Source organism: Anomaloglossus baeobatrachus, chromosome 5 (assembly GCF_048569485.1).
Source record: "Anomaloglossus baeobatrachus isolate aAnoBae1 chromosome 5, aAnoBae1.hap1, whole genome shotgun sequence".
NCBI lineage: Eukaryota > Metazoa > Chordata > Amphibia > Anura > Aromobatidae > Anomaloglossus > Anomaloglossus baeobatrachus.
In genome coordinates, this window is record NC_134357.1 from 296,628,946 (window position 1) to 296,647,272 (window position 18,327).

Sequence of the window (18,327 nt, forward strand, 5' to 3'; positions counted from 1 at the left end):
TATTTTTTTTTAACTTTAAAAAAAAAAAAAAAAAAAAATTAGACTTTTGGAAGAATTAATTAAAAAACCTGAGGCAATGAAAACAGAAACTGAATAACTTTTGAAAAGATCTAAAAAAACCCCCCAAAAAACGTACAAACAGAATTTCACTTAATTTTTTTTGTGCCACTTACACCGGAGACTAAGTGCCAATCTTTACTGTATTAATCAGTACAATTAAATTAAAAAATAATAAAAACCAAAAGAAAAAAAAAAAATAAAGATAATACAAAGCGGAGAGGTCCAAAATGGCCGCCGATGCAGGAGGACGTATCTGACAGAGCTCTGAGAAATCCAGAGACATCTGAGCCCCTGCCCGACTTAGATCCATCTGAAGCCTCCATATACCGTCCCTGAGAGCCAGCGGACCCCAGGAGACGAGTATTGTGGGACAGGAACCTACCTGAATCCCAGCAGACATCATTCTCAAGGGAGGCCTGGGACCACGCTGCAGACGCTGAGACCAGGAGCGCGGTGAAAACCACCCAGAGGAAGGAGAGCCGACGGGTGAAGAGGGAGCAGAGGCTTGAAAATCCGGGAAGAACACAAGGGAGGAAGGGATACCCAGAAGTCCCAAAGCGGAGGAGAAGCAGACACTTACCCGGCCTGGAGGAGGGAGAGACGCTGGAGGGGAGTGGAGCACGAGCCGGACAAAGTGAGGGGGAGCCGCCTGGTGACTGTCGGGCCTGAGAGAGAGCCGGCTGGAGGCAGGCAGTGAAGTGACAGGCGAACGGCAAGAGAGGAGGCTGGTGAGTGGAAATCCCCCGTGCATAGGGGCGACAACCAGCCGGGTAACTGGCTGGTCCTAGGACGCATACACCCCCTGGCTCTAAAGCCAGTGCCACGCACTAGAGCACCATTACCCACTAGGGCTGTAAATTAACCCTCACCCCCGCAGCACGAGTCGCATTGCTCTGATAAGAAGCACAGGGGCTGTACACAGGTGTGAAGGAGTCTGAGGCTGGTTTCACTGGAGGGGAGGGGGAAGAGGGAAAGCTAAGGCTATGTGCACACGGTGCGTTTTTCTCGGCGTTTTTGCGCGTTTTTCGGGTGCGTTTTTGGCCTCAAAACTGCATGACTTTGCTTCCCCAGCAAAGTCTATGAGTTTTCATTTTTGCTGTCCCCACACAGCGTTTTTTTTCAGCTGCGTTTTTGTGGTGACCACAAAAACGCAGCATGTCAATTATTCCCGCGTTTTTCACTGCGCTTTTCATCCATTGAGTTCAATGGGATGTTGAAAGACGCAATGAGAAACGCAAATAGCTGCGTTTTGGTGCGTTTCTAAGACCAAAAACGCAGCTATAAGCGCAGGAGGTGGGTAGTAAAGTGACATGTACAGGAAGAGGATTCCTTCTGTCAGTAAAGACAGAAGCGTGAATCCTCCCGGTACCGTCACCGCCGCGTCCATCTCCCGTCCTGGGCATGTCAGCTGCCGTGCGGCGCCATGTACAGGCAGGAGGTGGAGGCAGCTGCGAAAACAAAAGTTAACAGTAGAATAAAAAAAAAAAAAAGTTATACTCACCTGTCTGCAGCCTCGCGGTGCCATGCCCGCTCCCAGCTCCTGTCACGGTATCGCCGCTCCCGCTCCGGCTGTGTGCAGTCTCCCCGGGGCAGGACCTTGCTTGCAGGACCTGGCGATGGATCACCTGATGCAGTCACCTGACGCATCAGCTGATCGAGTCTCAGGCTGACGCGGGCGCCCGGCCGGTATCAGCGGATGCGTCAGGAGACTTCATCCCTGATTACCGGCAGCTGCTGCAGCGATCGGACAGGATCAGACTCCCGCCCCATCGCTCCAGGAGCTGCCGGTAATTCAGCACATAAGTGAGTATTATTTTTTTTTTTTTTCTACTGATGCATCAGCTGATTGTATAATCGGCTTTTATACAATCAGCTGATGTGTGATGGGATTCACATCCTTAACCTGACACATCATCTGATCGCTTTGCCTTCCAGCAAACCGATCAGATGATATTGGATCCTGATTGGACGGCGCGGGACCCTGACCCAGGATTACTGCGGAGGGGGGTTTATTTCAATAAAGATGGAGTCACTAATTGTGTTGTGTTTTATTTCTAATAAAAATATTTTTCTGTGTTGTGTTTTTTTTTTATCTTTACTAGAAATTCATGGTGGCCATGTCTAATATTGGCGTGACACCATGAATTTCGGGCTTAGGGCCAGCTGATAATATACAGCTAGCCCTAACTCCATTATTACCTGGCTAGCCACCCGGCATCAGGGCAGCCGGAAGAGTTGGATACAGCGCCAGAAGATGGCGCTTCTATGAAAGCGCCATTTTCTGGGGTGGCTGCGGACTGCAATTCACAGCGGGGGTGCCCAGAAAGCATGGGCACCCTGCACTGTGGATTCCAATCCCCAGCTGCCTAGTTGTACCCGGCTGGACTCAAAAATGGGGCGAAGCTCACGTCATTTTTTTTTTTAAATTATTTCATGAAATTCATGAAATAATTTTAAAAAAAAGGGCTTCCCTATATTTTTGGTTCCCAGCCGGGTACAAATAGGCAGCTGGGGGTTGGGGGCAGCCCGTACCTGCCTGCTGTACCCGGCTAGCATACAAAAATATGGCGAAGCCCACGTCATTTTTTTTTTTGGGGGGGGCAAAGAAATCCTGCATACAGTCCTGGAAGGAGGATGCTGAGCCTTGTAGTTCGACAGCTGCTGTCTGCTCTCCTGCATACACTATTGGATGGAGGATGCTGAGCCTTGTAGTTCGACAGCTGCTGTCTGCTGTCCTGCATACACTATTGGATCGAGGATGCTGAGCCTTGTAGTTCTGCAGCTGTCTGCTCTTCTGCATACACTAGTGGAGAATGAAGAACACATTGAAGAAGGAAATGACATCAGACCTTTTTTTTTTTTGTTCACTGATAAAAAACGCAGTGAGCAAAAACGCAGCAAAACGCAGCAAAAAAACGCACCAAATCGCGGCAAAACGCGTGCGTTTTTTGCCGCGTTTTTTCGACGCAGGTGCGTTTTTGTGCGTTTTTAGCGGCCAAAAACGCACAAAAACGCAGCGTCAAAAAAACGCAGCGTGTGCACATAGCCTAAGACCTCCAGAGAAGAAAGTAAGCCCTGAGATCTGATAACATCCAGTGCCCTTATAACATCTGAAGAGTTAACCCCTGACTCAAGTCTGATCCTGTGGCAGTACAGGGAGAGGGGTACTACGGTTCCCTCTTCCATGATATAAGTAAAGAAGGGAGAAGGAAGAAAATTCGGGGCAGTGCTGCAGAATTGTCTTTTCAGAGCCTGCCTTTTCTCTATATAGAAAAATCCCTCACTTTCTGCACTGTACTCTGCTGCCATCTTGTGGACATTGGAATAATAGCTTGCTGCAAAGAGATTTTCACAGAACGGAGCCATGAAAGATGTACACCCCTGTATAATGTCTGAGTAGAGGGGGGCTTGTCTTACCGCCCAGATAGAGGACATAAGTGAACAACTATAACTTTAACGGTCTTACATCTATAAACAATATTGAAAGGCGACATAATATATTGTACAGACCAGGTGACGATCTGGCTGGGGTGAGGAGGAGAAGAGGTCCAAGCTGGTCATATAGATTGAAAGGGGGGCAGTCGTTTGTGACCCCTCTAGACAAGTTTCTTACTAAAAGAGACTGTGCTGTGAGTGACCCCATGCCACCAAAGTCACGACAACAATCAACCCATAAAAGCAATCAAGCGAAAAATAAAACTACGCGGTCGGGTTCCGTGGATATGGACCTAGACTACGCCTTCGCTGTCTGCTTTGGTGTCTCAACAGGAAGACGGAGGAGGGTCACGCGACTCCCCATCAGAATCTGAGCCGGGAGATATGGAACACCATTTTGACCACAGAAAATTAAAAAAGTATCTGGATCTCCTTCCTACCAAGGAAGACTTCAGATCCCTGATCTCGGAAGTAAAAGAAACCTGTAAGTCAGAGACCTGTAAGTCAGAGATTAACTCAATCCGCCAAGATGTTGGGCTACTAGCAGATAGAGTGGACTCTGTGGAAAGGGATCACGATACCATTAGACAGTACATCATCAAATTACAAAAGAACGTGACCTCTTATGCTCGGGCTCTGAGTGAAACTAACAAACACCTGGAGGACCTAGACAACAGAGGGCGCCGTAATAATATCCGAGTGAGAGGCGTCCCTGAGGCTACAGGTAATGAAGACGTCCATGCCATACTTGAAACCATATTCAACACTGTACTGGAGCGCCCTACAACTCAAAGGATAAAATTGGACAGAGCACATAGAGCATTACGCCCCAGGGGGCCTCAAAATTACTCTCGTGACATTATTTGCTGTGTCCATGACTTCCAACTAAAAGAGTCTATCATGGCCAAAGCCCGCACTTCGGAGGGAATTGAATATAAAGGGACTCGGATCCAATTATTCCCTGATCTATCTTGGATCACCTTACAGAAAAGGAGACATCTGCAGCCACTACTTGCATCCCTAAAAGATAATGGCATCCGATACCGCTGGAGGTTCCCGTTTGCCCTCATAGCCTCAAAAGATAGTCGTACGGCTGTGCTACGCTCTACTCAGGACCTCCCAGCCTTCTGCACTGACCTGGGAATCCCTTCGCCCTCCCGGGTAGACTGGGAATTAGAGATGCCATCCAATCCACCCCGTCCGATCTGGCAACAAGTGGACTCTAAGGGGGGTTCTCCCTCATCACGGCCTAAGGCACGACCGGCTCCGACCTGAGACGACAATTTTATTTTTTCTTTCTTCTAGGAACAGGAGCCTTGAGTTTGAGTCTCTGGTTTCAGGCTGTAGTCCCCCCCTTGGGGGGTGGCTTCATGCCCTCCCTGATTTATTATAAGGACTTTGGTTGGTCTTTTCTTTCATAACTAGTTGTTCACTTTCTTTTTTCTTTTCTGATATTGATATATCTGGTTACGATTCCTCATATCATTTGCATTGGTTTGCTACTAGGGCGGTGAGAACCGAATGCTCCCCTCTCTTAGATGTTTAGAATCTAGCTTTAGACACTGACTGTGATAGCAGTGTGTCCATAGCCACAAACTCCCTTTAAGGGTATGTGCGCACGTTGCTTTTTACCTGCTTTTTACCTGCTTTTTTGCTGCTTTTTCTTCTGCGCTGTTTAATGCCAAAATGGATGTGTTCTTCTATTCAAGCAAAGTCTATGGGAATTTGGGTTTCTTGTTCACACTATGTTGTTCAAAATGCTGCCTTTTTGTGGCAGAACTTTGGTCAAAAACTCAGCTTTTCAAAGAAGCAACATGTCAATTGTTTTTGCCATTTGGGTTTTGCACTGCAAAGCTGAGTTTTTGACCAAAGTTCTGCCACAAAAAGGCAGCATTTTGAACAACATAGTGTGAACAAGAAACCCAAATTCCCATAGACTTTGCTTGAATAGAAGAACACATCCATTTTGGCATTAAACAGCGCAGAAGAAAAAGCAGCAAAAAAGCAGGTAAAAAGCAGGTAAAAAGCAACGTGCGCACATACCCTAAGGGTTAGAGTTACCCTGGTTCCTCCTACGGAAGAGTTGGTATAGGAGGTTAGGGTTTAGATATTGGTAAAGTTTTAAATTATGCCAATTTTTTCTTCTTTGACCCTGACCGGGGAGGACGGAAGCGGAGGTGAAGGCTTTTGCCTGCGGCTTCACTCCTCACCGGTAACATTTATGACATGTAAATGTTATGCTTTATATGTTATGTGTTTTGTCATTGTCTTTTACCATTCCTTATGTGTCTACCCTAATTGTGGTGAGGGAATCTTTTGTACCCCATTGAGAGCCATCCATCATGGGCCGTCAGGCAAGTTTGAGATGGGCAATACCCGGTTAGCCTTTGTATGTAATGCTAATTTTGCTTTATACCACTATAACTTAAAATATGGTTAAAATTTTAACACTAAATGTTAAGGGTTTAAACTCAAACATTAAGAGGCGAATGGCATTAGGTGAGATGCGGACCCAGCGAGCTGATGTGGTTTTCTTGCAGGAAACGCACTTGAATCTCAACGGGAACTGCAATTTCGCCAAACACCTTTACCCTACGATTTTTTTAGCCTCTCAGGAAAGGAAAAAAGCCGGTGTGGCGATCTTGATATCAAGGACCTGTCCCATTCAAGTTACTACCTCCCTGGCAGACCCACAGGGTAGATACCTTATCCTACAAAGGGACATATAAGGAAGTTCCAATCCTTTTGTGTAACATTTATGCCCCTAACACCTCCCAGATCCTTTTTTTGAACCGGGTATTCCTCAAATTAACACGCCTTCCCCCCTCAGTGTGGATAGTGGGTGGAGATTTTAACACTATTTTCTCTGACTCTTTAGACAGGTTGACCATTAACAATCAATTGTCGAGCCCGTCTCAACGTAAATTGACAGCTGCCTTTCGAAGACTGAGCCGCAGGTTTGCCTTATTTGATTTGTGGCGAGTTAAACATCCCTCAGAAAAAACCTTTACCTTCTACTCTCCCCCTCATGGTACACACACCAGGATTGATTTCTTCTTTGGCAACATTCAGGCCCTTAGATGGACGAGCAAAGTGGATATTGGTGCAATAACGTGGTCAGACCACGCGCCAATGACTCTCACCCTAGATCAGATAACCCAACGTACAAGAGTCTGCCACTGGAGGCTCAATGAGTCCCTCCTCAAGAGAACTTCCTACAGAGACAAACTGGAAGCAGGATTGATGGAATACTTTGAGAACAATGAGGGGTCAGTGCCCAATTTTTCTACTATCTGGGAAGCCCATAAGGCCGTCTTTAGAGGGCAATGCATAGCTTTAAGCTCCCGCATCAAAAAAGATAGACTATATCAGAGAGATCAGCTCCTTAAAAGTCTCAGAGACTTAGAAAATAGGATGACCCTTAACCCATCAATATGTACCCTTAGAGGTATAGTAAAGACTCGTGCCCAACTGAAGGACCTAGAGGTCAATATAACAGAAAAATTACTACTCTATAGCAGGCATAAATACTATGACAAAGGAAATAAATCTCACTCTCTTTTAGCCCGCCAACTTAGGGAGGAGAGGGGGAACTCATCCGTTTATGCCTTGAGAGATTCGGGAGGGAATACGTTATATGACCCCACTAAAGTTGCAAAGATTTTTCAGGATTATTTGTCAAGATTGTATTCTTTGCCCAGCACCCTTCCTACAGACCCAGGAAAACAGAGGGAGCTAATCCACTCCTTTCTTGAGCAGTGTAAGCTGCCTACCCTTACTAAGAATGCTGTAAACACACTGAATAAAGAAATCACGTGTGAAGAGGTAGGAGAGGTGCTTAAATTACTTCCTAATGGAAAATCACCGGGTCCAGACGGCCTGACATACTTCTACTACAAGGCATTTGCGGATCGACTTACCCCCTATTTAGTTAAATTATTTAATAGCTTCCTCACGGGCTCCCCTATACCCACAAGTATGTTACATTCATATATTACGCTTATACCCAAACCTGGGAAGGATGCTATGGAATGTGCCAACTATAGGCCCATAGCACTCCTTAATGCTGATTTGAAAATCTTTACTAAACTATTAGCTCTACGCCTTTCAGTTCTACTTCCTCACCTAATACATAAAGACCAGGTGGGTTTTGTCCCATGTAGACAGGGAGGGGACAATACTAGGAAGATCATTGACTTAGTAGAAGTTGTTAATAAGACAGAGTGAAGCACTCCTTCTTAGTTTGGATGCGGAGAAGGCGTTTGACCGCCTGGGGTGGCCATTCATGTTCGAAACATTGCATCAATTTGGAATTTCAGGTCCATTTATTACTGCCCTGAAAAGTCTATATTCGTGCCCCTCAGCTTCGGTCAAGCTTCCTTATGCCACATCTCAACCCTTTCAAATACACAATGGCACTCGTCAGGGATGCCCTTTGTCCCCCCTTCTCTTTGTTATGTGCATTGAACCATTGGCTGCTGCTATTCGCAATGACCCTAATATACATGGAGTAATGGTACAAGATAAGGAGTGTAAACTATCTCTATATGCGGATGATGTCCTATTGATCTTGTCCCAACCATATATCACCCTCCCGAATTTGCATTCCTTATTACTACAATTTGGAAGGTTGTCGGGGTATAAGGTCAATCAGAACAAAACGGAAGCTCTGCCTCTTAATATTCCACAGGTGCGGGTCTCCTCCTTACAGGGAAACTACAACTATAAATGGAAAAACATATCCTTGACATACCTTGGGATACAATTAACATCTAAGTATAAGCTTTTGTATCAGCAGAACTATCCTAGTTTATTTACTGAGATAAAAAGGCTCCTGCTCAATTGGAACAAGCTCCCATTGTCTCTGTTTGGAAGAATCTCTGCAGTCAAAATGTCTGTCCTGCCAAAGCTCCTTTACCTGTTTGAGACCCTTCCGGTGTGTGTACCATACAAAGAATTGCGCAACATTCAGTCTAGTATACTTCAATTTGTTTGGGCCCATAAGAGACATAGAATCAAGAAAACAACATTATTTGACAGTAAACTGAGAGGAGGTCTGGGGGTCCCTGATATTACTAAGTACTATTGGGCAGCACACTTACGTCACATCCCTGCATGGTCTAATCGCAGTGCCTTCTCTAGATGGATGGAAATAGAGAAGTTATGGCTTGCCCCAATACACCCTAGCTCCTACCTTTGGGGCACCTCATCTAATAAACCTGATCCACATACCCTGGGCCCTATAGCCTTCACGAAGAGGATATGGGACTGTTGTGTCAAGAAGTTTCCACTTAAATCTGAACACTCTCCATTGACTTCTTTTCTTTTTAATCCCAGAATGCCGGACGGTATGCAGGGTACAGCGACTAAAACGTGGTTTGACAGGAAGCTCTTTTGCTTTGCTGACATAGTAGACGCACGTTCCAGAGTCCTTCTCCCATACGCCACCATAGCTGCTAAATTTAATCTCCCAGGCAATTCCCAATATCGGTATTTACAAGTTAGACACCTGATGCACTCCCTTTTTACCTCATTAGAAGTCTCTATCCCTACACTTTTTGAGAGATTGTGTAGAGCTGGGGCCTCTACTAAAGGCCTCATCTCCGATATATAGCGTATTTTAATGGCTCCGTGCCCAGAAGACAAGCCAAAGCATACATATATGAGGAAATGGGAAGATTTCCTTGGTGAGTCCATTCCCTTGTGTATGTGGAAGCGGATCTGGGATACGGCCTCTAAGACATCTTCATGCTATGTCTATAAGGAAAATCAGTATAAATTACTTATGTATTGGTATCACACCCCATCACTACTACATAAACTAAACCCAGCTATACCTGACAATTGTTGGAGGTGTAGAGCCACAGGAGGAGACATACCGCACATATTCTGGGTATGCCCCATTATCCAGTGTTTCTGGAGGTTGGTGCAATCTCTTATTTATAAAGTAACTAACCTTCGGATTCCCCTGGACCCTAAATTCTATTTATTAAATATACCACTGTCTCAGCTGGGGAAAAGAGTGAAGCGGTTACTATTACACATGACCACAGCAGCTAGATGTCTAATTGCCCGTAACTGGAGGTTGGCCCATCCACCCTCACTTACAGATCTCCAATCTCGGATCCAAGATGTGAGAAGGATGGAGTATTTATCTGCCCTGTCAAATAACACAGTAGATCTTTTTGAGAGTGTTTGGTCACTTTGGGATACTTATTGGGCCAACAAAGAATAACAGTGAAGTACGGCCTTGATGGAAGCCTGATATGCTCACCCTCCCCACTTCATCCCCCCTCCCTTATGTTTCCCTGTCTAGTATTGTATTGTTCGTCTTGTCATATTCCCTGTTTTCAGTGTATTAGTGGATAATATGGATACGGATTTCTGGTTTACAGTTATTAACAAGCTTGTGAGACATATCCATGCATCCATGTATTTTTTTTTGTATCTGTTCTAAAAACTTAATAAAACATTCAGTTATAGAAAAAAAAAGATAATACAAAGCACATTTTCTATTAACGTTGAATGGCTTTTTTTAAAAAAAAAAAAAAACCCCAAACCTATATTTAGAATTAATGTAATAAAATATGATCACATGGATCATAACATTGTACCAATTAAAACTACAGTTAGTCACGCCCAAAAAATAAGCCCTTATACCGCTTCACTGAATGTGAAAACGTATGGCTCTCAGATTAGAGCGACCCAAAAATGTAGGGTTTATTTTTGTTCCAAAGTGTGTATTTTTATACAAAATAATAAAAACTATATAAATTCACCACCATATTATACGTACTAACCTAAAGAATAGAAGTTAATAATTTATTTGTGCAACACAGTAAATAGTGTACTCTTTTTTTTAAAAGCTGATATATTGTTTATATTCTTCCCAATAAAAAGTTAACAGAAAATACTTAAAAGGGGCTTGTTCAAATCAAGACCAGGCACTTGTTGCCTCATGACGGGGCAAACATCCCTTCCCACTTGCTTATTTTCCCACCCTGCTCTGCTCTATGCAGCCAGAGCTGTCAATCAAAGAAGGGGGAGAAGGAGATAGAGAGAAAACCAGCAGGTGGGAAAGTGCACTTAAATATTTGGCCCCGCCCTGATGCACCTGTACTTGGTTTGAACAGGAATTCTGTGCTGAGAGAGTCCTTTTAAGTTATATGTACAGCACAATGATACCGCAGACAAATACAACTAATCCCGATGACAAAAATAAATGGTTGGTCATAAAGGCCAAAACTGTCTGTGACGCCAAGGGATTAAAAGGGACTGTCAGCACAGGATGCCTGTTCACACCATGTACAGGCGCTCAGTGCATCATGGCGAGGATACGCCTTTCCACCTGCTTGCTCCCACTCAATCTCCACCCTACCCTCTTCTGTGATTGACAACTCTGGTTTCATAGAGCTATAGAAGGGGGAAGATAATTAGAAAACCAGTAGGTGGGTAGGTTTATTAGCCACCATGCTGCACTGAGTGCCAGTACTTGGTGTGAACAGTTATTCTGTGCTGATAAGCGTCCCTTTAAAGGGAATCTGTCACCAGGTTTTTGCTCCCTCATCTGAGAGCAGCATAATGTAGAGACAGAGACCCCGATTCCAGCGATGTGTCACTTACTGAGCTGTCTGCTGTCAATTTTTTCTGTGGTGCAGATATAGCAGTTATACTGGACTACCTTGCAGCAGGCCAAGTAGTCCTCTAATGATAATCTGCTAATTAAACAGTTTTTTTTTTATCAAAACTACGCTAAGCAGCCCAGTAAGTGACACATCGCTGGAATCAGGATCGCTGTCTCTACATTATGCTGTTCACAGATTAGGTGGCAAAAACCTGGTGACAGATTCCCTTTAAGAATGGCACAGTTGGACAACATCCGCTTCAGACCAGAGAAGACTGGGCACCCTTGTTTTAGAGAATACTTTAAGAACATGAAACACCCACCTCTAGTAATTTCTGTGTGTGCTGCAAATGTTGGACTGTGGCTGCCAAAGTTTTCCTATTGAGAGCCATCCGTAGAAAATATCTTCCTCGTCCTTGTGGATATAACACCTTGGGGCAAGACATAGTCTTCTCTACCATAACTGAAATATGAGGAAGTCTAACAAAAGACAATTAGTAGAGAAGATATACCATAAGACTAATAGAAGACAATGTAATAGAGGGTGTTCACTGGAATAGTTTGCTGTATATTTGGCCTCGTTACATGAGGCTTATTCACATGTGGCTGGATCCCAGTGGAAACTGCGACATGTTAAAGGGAACCTGTCAGGTAATTTATGTGTTCTAACCTAGAAGCAGGGTGATGTGTGGCCTAGTAACCCCTTCTTACCCATCCCTGTGTTGTAATAATGTGTAATGTGACTGTATGAAAATATGTTTTATTACTTATGTGTTCTGTATGCAAATGATCAGCGGGACCAGTCCCCTGGGAGTCGCATTGCCCTGTGGGCGTTTGCATGTTTTCCATGGTATCACGCCCCTTGTGGGCGTTATAGCATGGATTTACTTAAGCGACGTACCGTCGCTCCTTGAGATCCCACACATGCGCACTTACCATTCCCACATCCTTGTTATCCGGGTGCTTACTGCTCATCTTCAGACACGCACTGCATATGACCGGAACCGCAGGAGTCTTCTGAGCATGCGCAGTGCGCGTCTGAAGACAAGAAGCAAGCACCCAGATAACAAGGCTACGCACGCGCGGGACGTCGCTTAAGTAAATCCATTTTATCACACCCACAGGGGCGTGATGTTTAAGAAAGCATGCAAACGCCCACAGGGCGATGTGACGCCCATGGGGCTAGAGCCCCTGCTCATTTACATAGGGTACACATATGTAATAAAACATTTTTATACATGCACATTACACACTATTACAAACACAGGGATGGGTAGGAAGGGGTTACTAGGCCACACATCACACTGCTACTAGGTTAGGACACATAAATTACCTGACAGGTTCACTTTAATTTGCAGATTTTAAGTCCATGTCAGAAACTAAGTATTTCAAAGATACGCCTTCACGTTATAATTGATGTGGAGGGGCAAACCTCTAGGTCACCCACATGAGAACAAAGGGACCCGATTCAGCACAATGGCCTCTCTTTTCACAGAAAATACAGCACAGCTTAAAGCGGTTTTCCCATCTCAAAACTTATGAGCCGTAGTTTTGCAGATTTAGGCCCTGTGCGCACTAGGCGTTTTTACCCGCGGTTTTGCTGCGGAAATGTCTTGAGAAATGTTTGTAATCTTCCTGCAGACATTTCCCAGCAAAACCTATGGGAAAAAAAAATAGCTGTGCGCACACTGCGTTTTTTTCTCAAGAAAATTCTTTCTGAAGATTTTCTTAGAAAATTTCTTGAGAAAATGTGCATGTCACTTCTTTTCCGCAGGTACCTGCGATATACCCCCGGTATTTCACTCCATTCACTGTAATGTAATCGCGAAATACCGGGGGTATACCGCAGGTAGCAAATGATGTGCGGTATACCCCCGGTATAGTCGCGATTTACCTGCGGTAATGCTCATCGCTGCCTGTGGTTTTGCAGGAAGTGATGTCATTATGACAGAAGAGGAAGCGGAGCAGAGTAAACACAGACGTCACACTCCCTAGACGCCACACAGAAGCACTTCCGTTTGACCTCCAGGTGCCCGTGCAGTCTGTGTCCCGCTCCGGCCCCGCGGCTGCCAGCACAGCAGTGTGTCAGTGTCTGCCCGCAGTATCAGCAGCTTGTCACCCTGCAGCGCAGGCAGACACTGACACACAGCAGTGCGTGCAGCCGCGGAGATGTCAAGCGCTGCTGTCAGGAGGGGAGATGAGATCATTACCTGCTATGACGAACTCCTGCTCTCCTGATGTCACCGCTGTCACTGCAGTCTATGCCCGCGGCCCGAGACTGTCACTAGCGGTGACGTCACGGGCTCTCGCGATACTGCTGAGAACGCGGCGGGCATAGAAGGCAGTGACAGCGCTGATGGCAGGACTGCAGGAGATCATCACAGGAGGTAATGATCTCATTTATCTCCTGACAGCAGGACTTGTCATGCCCTGCAGTGACCTGGGCTGACCTATTGATGTTAGCTCAAGTCACTGCATTGCTCTCCCACCCAATGGGGAATATTCTGTTCTTCATTGACTGGGACAGTGACTATGGTATGGATCGTCATGGGAACCCCTTATTGGATTACGCCGGACCCAGACTTGATTGCTCTTGTCAATAAATTGGTGAAAGAGGGAATGAGGGGAGTGTTTTTTCAAATAAAACTTTTTTTGTTGTCTATTTTATTTCTTACTGACTGGGTTGGTGATGTCGGGTATCTGATAGATGCGTGACATCACTAACCCCAGGGTTTGATGCCAGGTGACATTACACATCTGGCATCAACCCCATATATTACCTCGTTTGCCACCGCACCAGGGCAACGGGATGAGTTGGGGCGAAGCGCCAGGATTGGCACGTCTAATGGATGCGCCACTTCTGGGGCGGCTGCGGCCTGCTATTTTTAGCCTGGGGAGTGTCCAATAACATTGGACCTCCCTAGTCTGAGAATATCAGACCCCAGCTGTCCGCTTTACCTTGGCTAGTGATCCAATTTGGGGGGGACCCCACGTTTTTTTGTTTTAAATTATTTATTTAATGTAAAATAACAGCGTGGGGTGCCCTCTGTTTTGGATTACCAGCCAAGGTGAAGCTGCCAGCTGTGGCAGCCACTTCTGGGGCGGCTGCGGCCTGCTATTTTTAGGCTGGGGAGTGTCCAATAACATTGGACCTCCCTAGTCTGAGAATATCAGACCCCAGCTGTCCGCTTTACCTTGGCTAGTGATCCAATTTGGGGGGGACCCCACGTTTTTTTGTTTTAAATTATTTATTTAATGTAAAATAACAGCGTGGGGTGCCCTCTGTTTTGGATTACCAGCCAAGGTGAAGCTGCCAGCTGTGGCAGCCACTTCTGGGGCGGCTGCGGCCTGCTATTTTTAGGCTGGGGAGTGTCCAATAACATTGGACCTCCCTAGTCTGAGAATATCAGACCCCAGCTGTCCGCTTTACCTTGGCTGGTGATCCAATTTGGGGGGGACCCCACGTTTTTTTGTTTTAAATTATTTATTTAATGTAAAATAACAGCGTGGGGTGCCCTCTGTTTTAGATTACCAGCCAAGGTGAAGCTGCCACCTGTGGTCTGCAGGCTGCAGCCGTCTGCTTTACCCCAGCTGGCTACAAAAGATGGGGGGACCTCACATCATTTATTTTTAATTATTTATTTATTTTTTGGCTAAATACAAGGCTAGGCACCCTTTAGTGCCACATGAAAGTCACTAAAGGGTGCCAGCTTACTATATGCAGGGGGGGTGGGAGATTATATATGTCTTTCTCATCTATCTCTCTATCTATCTATTCATCTATCCATCTTTCCATTATCTGTCTATCGATTATCTATCTATTATCTATATTATTTATTGCAGTTCAGCATAAAAAAAACCGCAGAGACCAACCTGCAGAAAAACCGCAGCAAAAACGCATGCGTTTTTCCCGCGGTTTTGGTGCGTTTTTTTACCGCCGGTGCAGTAATCTTCAACTCCCAGAAGTTTCTCAAGAAATTTTCTTGAGAAAAATCACTTTTCTAGTGCGCCTAATAAACAGTTTGTACTCGCCCTCCCTGGGTCGGGGGGAGGTCTCTTTACACTGCATCAGTCTTTCTTTATTGGCTGAAAAGGTGGAGTCTCATCGACAGCCAATCACAGGGTTTAGCGGCTTATGTCATATACATTGGTAGGGCTAAGTGATAGACTGCAGTGGTGACATGACAAAAGCGCTGCAGTCAATCAACAGACAGAAGCAGCAGAGGAGATGTGTCTCTAAACACAGGGAGGGCGAGTACAAGCTCTGTTTGTTATTCTATCAATCTGCAAGACTATGGGCCAATAATATTTGAAATGAGTTGACCCTTTTAAAGTCTCTGCACATGGGGAACAAAGGGTGTCAACGTGAAGCAAAAGCTTAATAGGGGATACAACGCTACAGCTTGTTCATTGTCGGGATTGTTGGAGGTGCCAACGGTAAAGGGTGCTTTACACGCTGTGACATCGCTAGCGATGTCGTGCGCGATAGCACCCGCCCACGTTGCTGTTTCGTCATGGGGGTGATCGCTGCCATAGCGAACAATATCGCTACATCAGCGTCACACACACATACCTGCTTAGCGACATTACTGGAGATGCCGAACAATCTCTCCTTTAAGGGGGCGGTTTGTTCGGCGTCACAGCGGCGTCACTAAGCGGCCGCCCAATAGCAGAGGAGGGGCGGAGATGAGCAGCCGGACCATGCCGCCCACCTCCTTCCTTCCTCATTGCCGGAGGACACAGGTAGGAGATGTTCGTCGTTCCTGCGGTGTCACACATAGCGATGTGTGATGCAACAGGAACGACAAACAACCAGCGGCAAGCCCCACCAACGATATTATGAAAAGGAGCGACGTGTCAACGATCAACGATTTTAGACGTTCTTGCGATCGTTTATCGTCGCTCCTAGCTGTCACATGATGCGATGTCGTTAACGGTTAACGACGCCGGATGTGCATCACTAACGACGTGACCCCAACGATATATCGTTAGTGATGTCGCAACGTGTAAAGCACCCTTAAGACTCCCTTCAATTATAAAGGTTGCCAAGCTCATAACCCTTTATCAGCCAACCGTATTTTTGGCTCACACCTGCCACAGGCATCAAGTTGTGGAAGGTCTTCAATCCAATGCCAGTAATCTCTTTTCTTCAACCCCAGCACTCCACCTGGAAGACAATGGCCCACTGTTATTAATATAATCAATGAAACTAGAGAAGGTTGACTTCACCCTAAGGATACATCGTGCTACGTACTCTTCAGTCCTTTCCGCAGGATCATCTCTATGGTATCACATAGCGGAGTCACATGAGGACAGTCATCTGTGATGGTTTCTGGACTGTCTGTCTGCAATCCTAGCACACAAGCTGAAAGAGAAAATAACGCACGTATTGGTGATTACACAAAAAAGCCTGTGCATAAATTCCCACACCCCCTAGCTCAGTCTTGTCTCACTTCTAACGTCAGTGTACAGCACTGAGTTGTCAGTCAGTGGCCATTGATACAAAGCCAAACACAACAATAAGTCTTAAATGTGAACTTTGCTGATAACAAACTTTGCTTAAAGGGGTTGTCCAGTACTGGGTTCAACAATGTGTATTACGTAGTTGCTAACTGTCACACTGCCAGAGTAGCAGGTTAATTTCTGCTCTGTTCTGTTGACAGGGTGTGACTGTAGATGTCATGCCGATTGACAGCTGGATCCCCGCTACCTACCTGTGGGAAGCCGATTATCAATCAGCAATATGGGCATATAGACTTGTGTGCTCTTACCCGGAAGTGCCTCTCTAGTCCTTCAAGAGTAAGGGACGTTATTACAGTACAGACCAAAGGTTTGGACACACCTCATTCAATGAGTTTTCTTTATTTTCATCACTCTGAAAATTGTAGATTCACATTGAAGGCATCAAAACTATGAATTACCACATGTGGGATGAAATACTTAAAGAAGTATGAAACAACTGAAAATATGTCTTATATTCTAGGTTCTTCAAAGTAGTCACCTTTTGCTTTGATTACTGCTTTGCATACTCTTGGCATTCTCTTGATGAGCTTCAAGAGGTAGTCACCGGAAAACGTTTTCCATCAGTCTTGAAGGAGTTCCCAGAGATGCTTAGCACTTGTTGGCCCTTTTGCCTTGACTCTGAGGTCCAGCTGACCCCAAACCATCTCGATTGGGTTCAGGTCTGGTGACTGTGGAGGCCAGGTCATCAGGCGTAGCACCCCATCACTCTCCTTCTTAGTCAAATAGCCCTTACACAGCCTGGAGGTGTGTTTGGGATCATTGTCCTGTTGAAAAATAAATGATGGTCCAACTAAACGCAAACCGGATGGAATAGCACACCGCTGCAAGATGCTGTGGTAGGCATGCTGGTTCTGTATGCCTTCAATTTTTAATAAGTCCCCAACAGTGTCACCAGCAGAGCACCCCCACACCATCACACCTCCTCCATGCTTCACGGTGGGAACCAGCCATGTAGAGTCCATCCGTTCACCTTTTCTACAAAGACACGGTGGTTGGATCCAAAGATCTCAAATTTGGACTCATCAGACCAAAGCACAGATTTTCACTGGTCTAATGTCCATTCCTTGTGTTCTTTAGCCCACTCTCTCTTCTGCTTGTTGCCTGTCCTTAGCAGTGGTTTCCTAGCAGCTATTTTACCATGAAGGCCTGCTGCAGAAAGTCTCCTCTTAATAGTTGTTCTAGAGATGAGAAGGAGTGTCCAAACTTTTGGTCTGTACTGTATGTGCTCCCAGGAGATCTGTGTAGCGTGCGTGCCAGGGCTGTGGAGTCGGAGTCGGAGTCGTGGAGTCGGAGTCGGAGTCGGAGCTCATTTTGGTGGAGTCGGAGTCGGAGTTGGAGTCGGTATAAAATGCACCGACTCCGACTCCTAAAATATATAATAAATTGGGGACAGGAGTGCAATGCAGAATGTGCTGAATATTTTACTAAATAATAACATTTAGTATAATGCTTATATTTAAGTGAAAAATTTATTGTAGTATAATGTGAACATCAGACATTTAATTGTTTTTATGATACAATAATCAAGATATTTGGATAGAACATAAAATATTTATTGGATACAACTTTAGAACACAAAAAACTAATAAATTGTAAATATGTAATATTATATATATATACACAGTGTATATACACACACAAGATATATATGTAATCTACTGTATATTACATAGTGTATTACATAT

At 45.1% G+C, this 18,327-nt stretch overlaps 1 protein-coding gene across 2 annotated transcripts in view; it reads right to left on the minus strand.

The window, feature by feature from the left end:
- LOC142311310 (uncharacterized) overlaps positions 1–18,327 on the minus strand; it is a 97,260-nt gene that overhangs the window by 58,408 nt on the left and 20,525 nt on the right. For both annotated transcript variants that reach the window (XM_075349612.1, XM_075349611.1), the window contains exons 2-4: positions 16,374–16,484; positions 16,211–16,286; positions 11,443–11,599 (exon numbers count right to left, since the gene is read on the minus strand). In XM_075349612.1, the coding sequence (XP_075205727.1) occupies positions 11,443–11,599; positions 16,211–16,286; positions 16,374–16,398 (258 nt within the window). In that variant the 5' untranslated portion in view covers positions 16,399–16,484. The remainder of the gene's footprint in view (positions 1–11,442; positions 11,600–16,210; positions 16,287–16,373; positions 16,485–18,327) is intronic.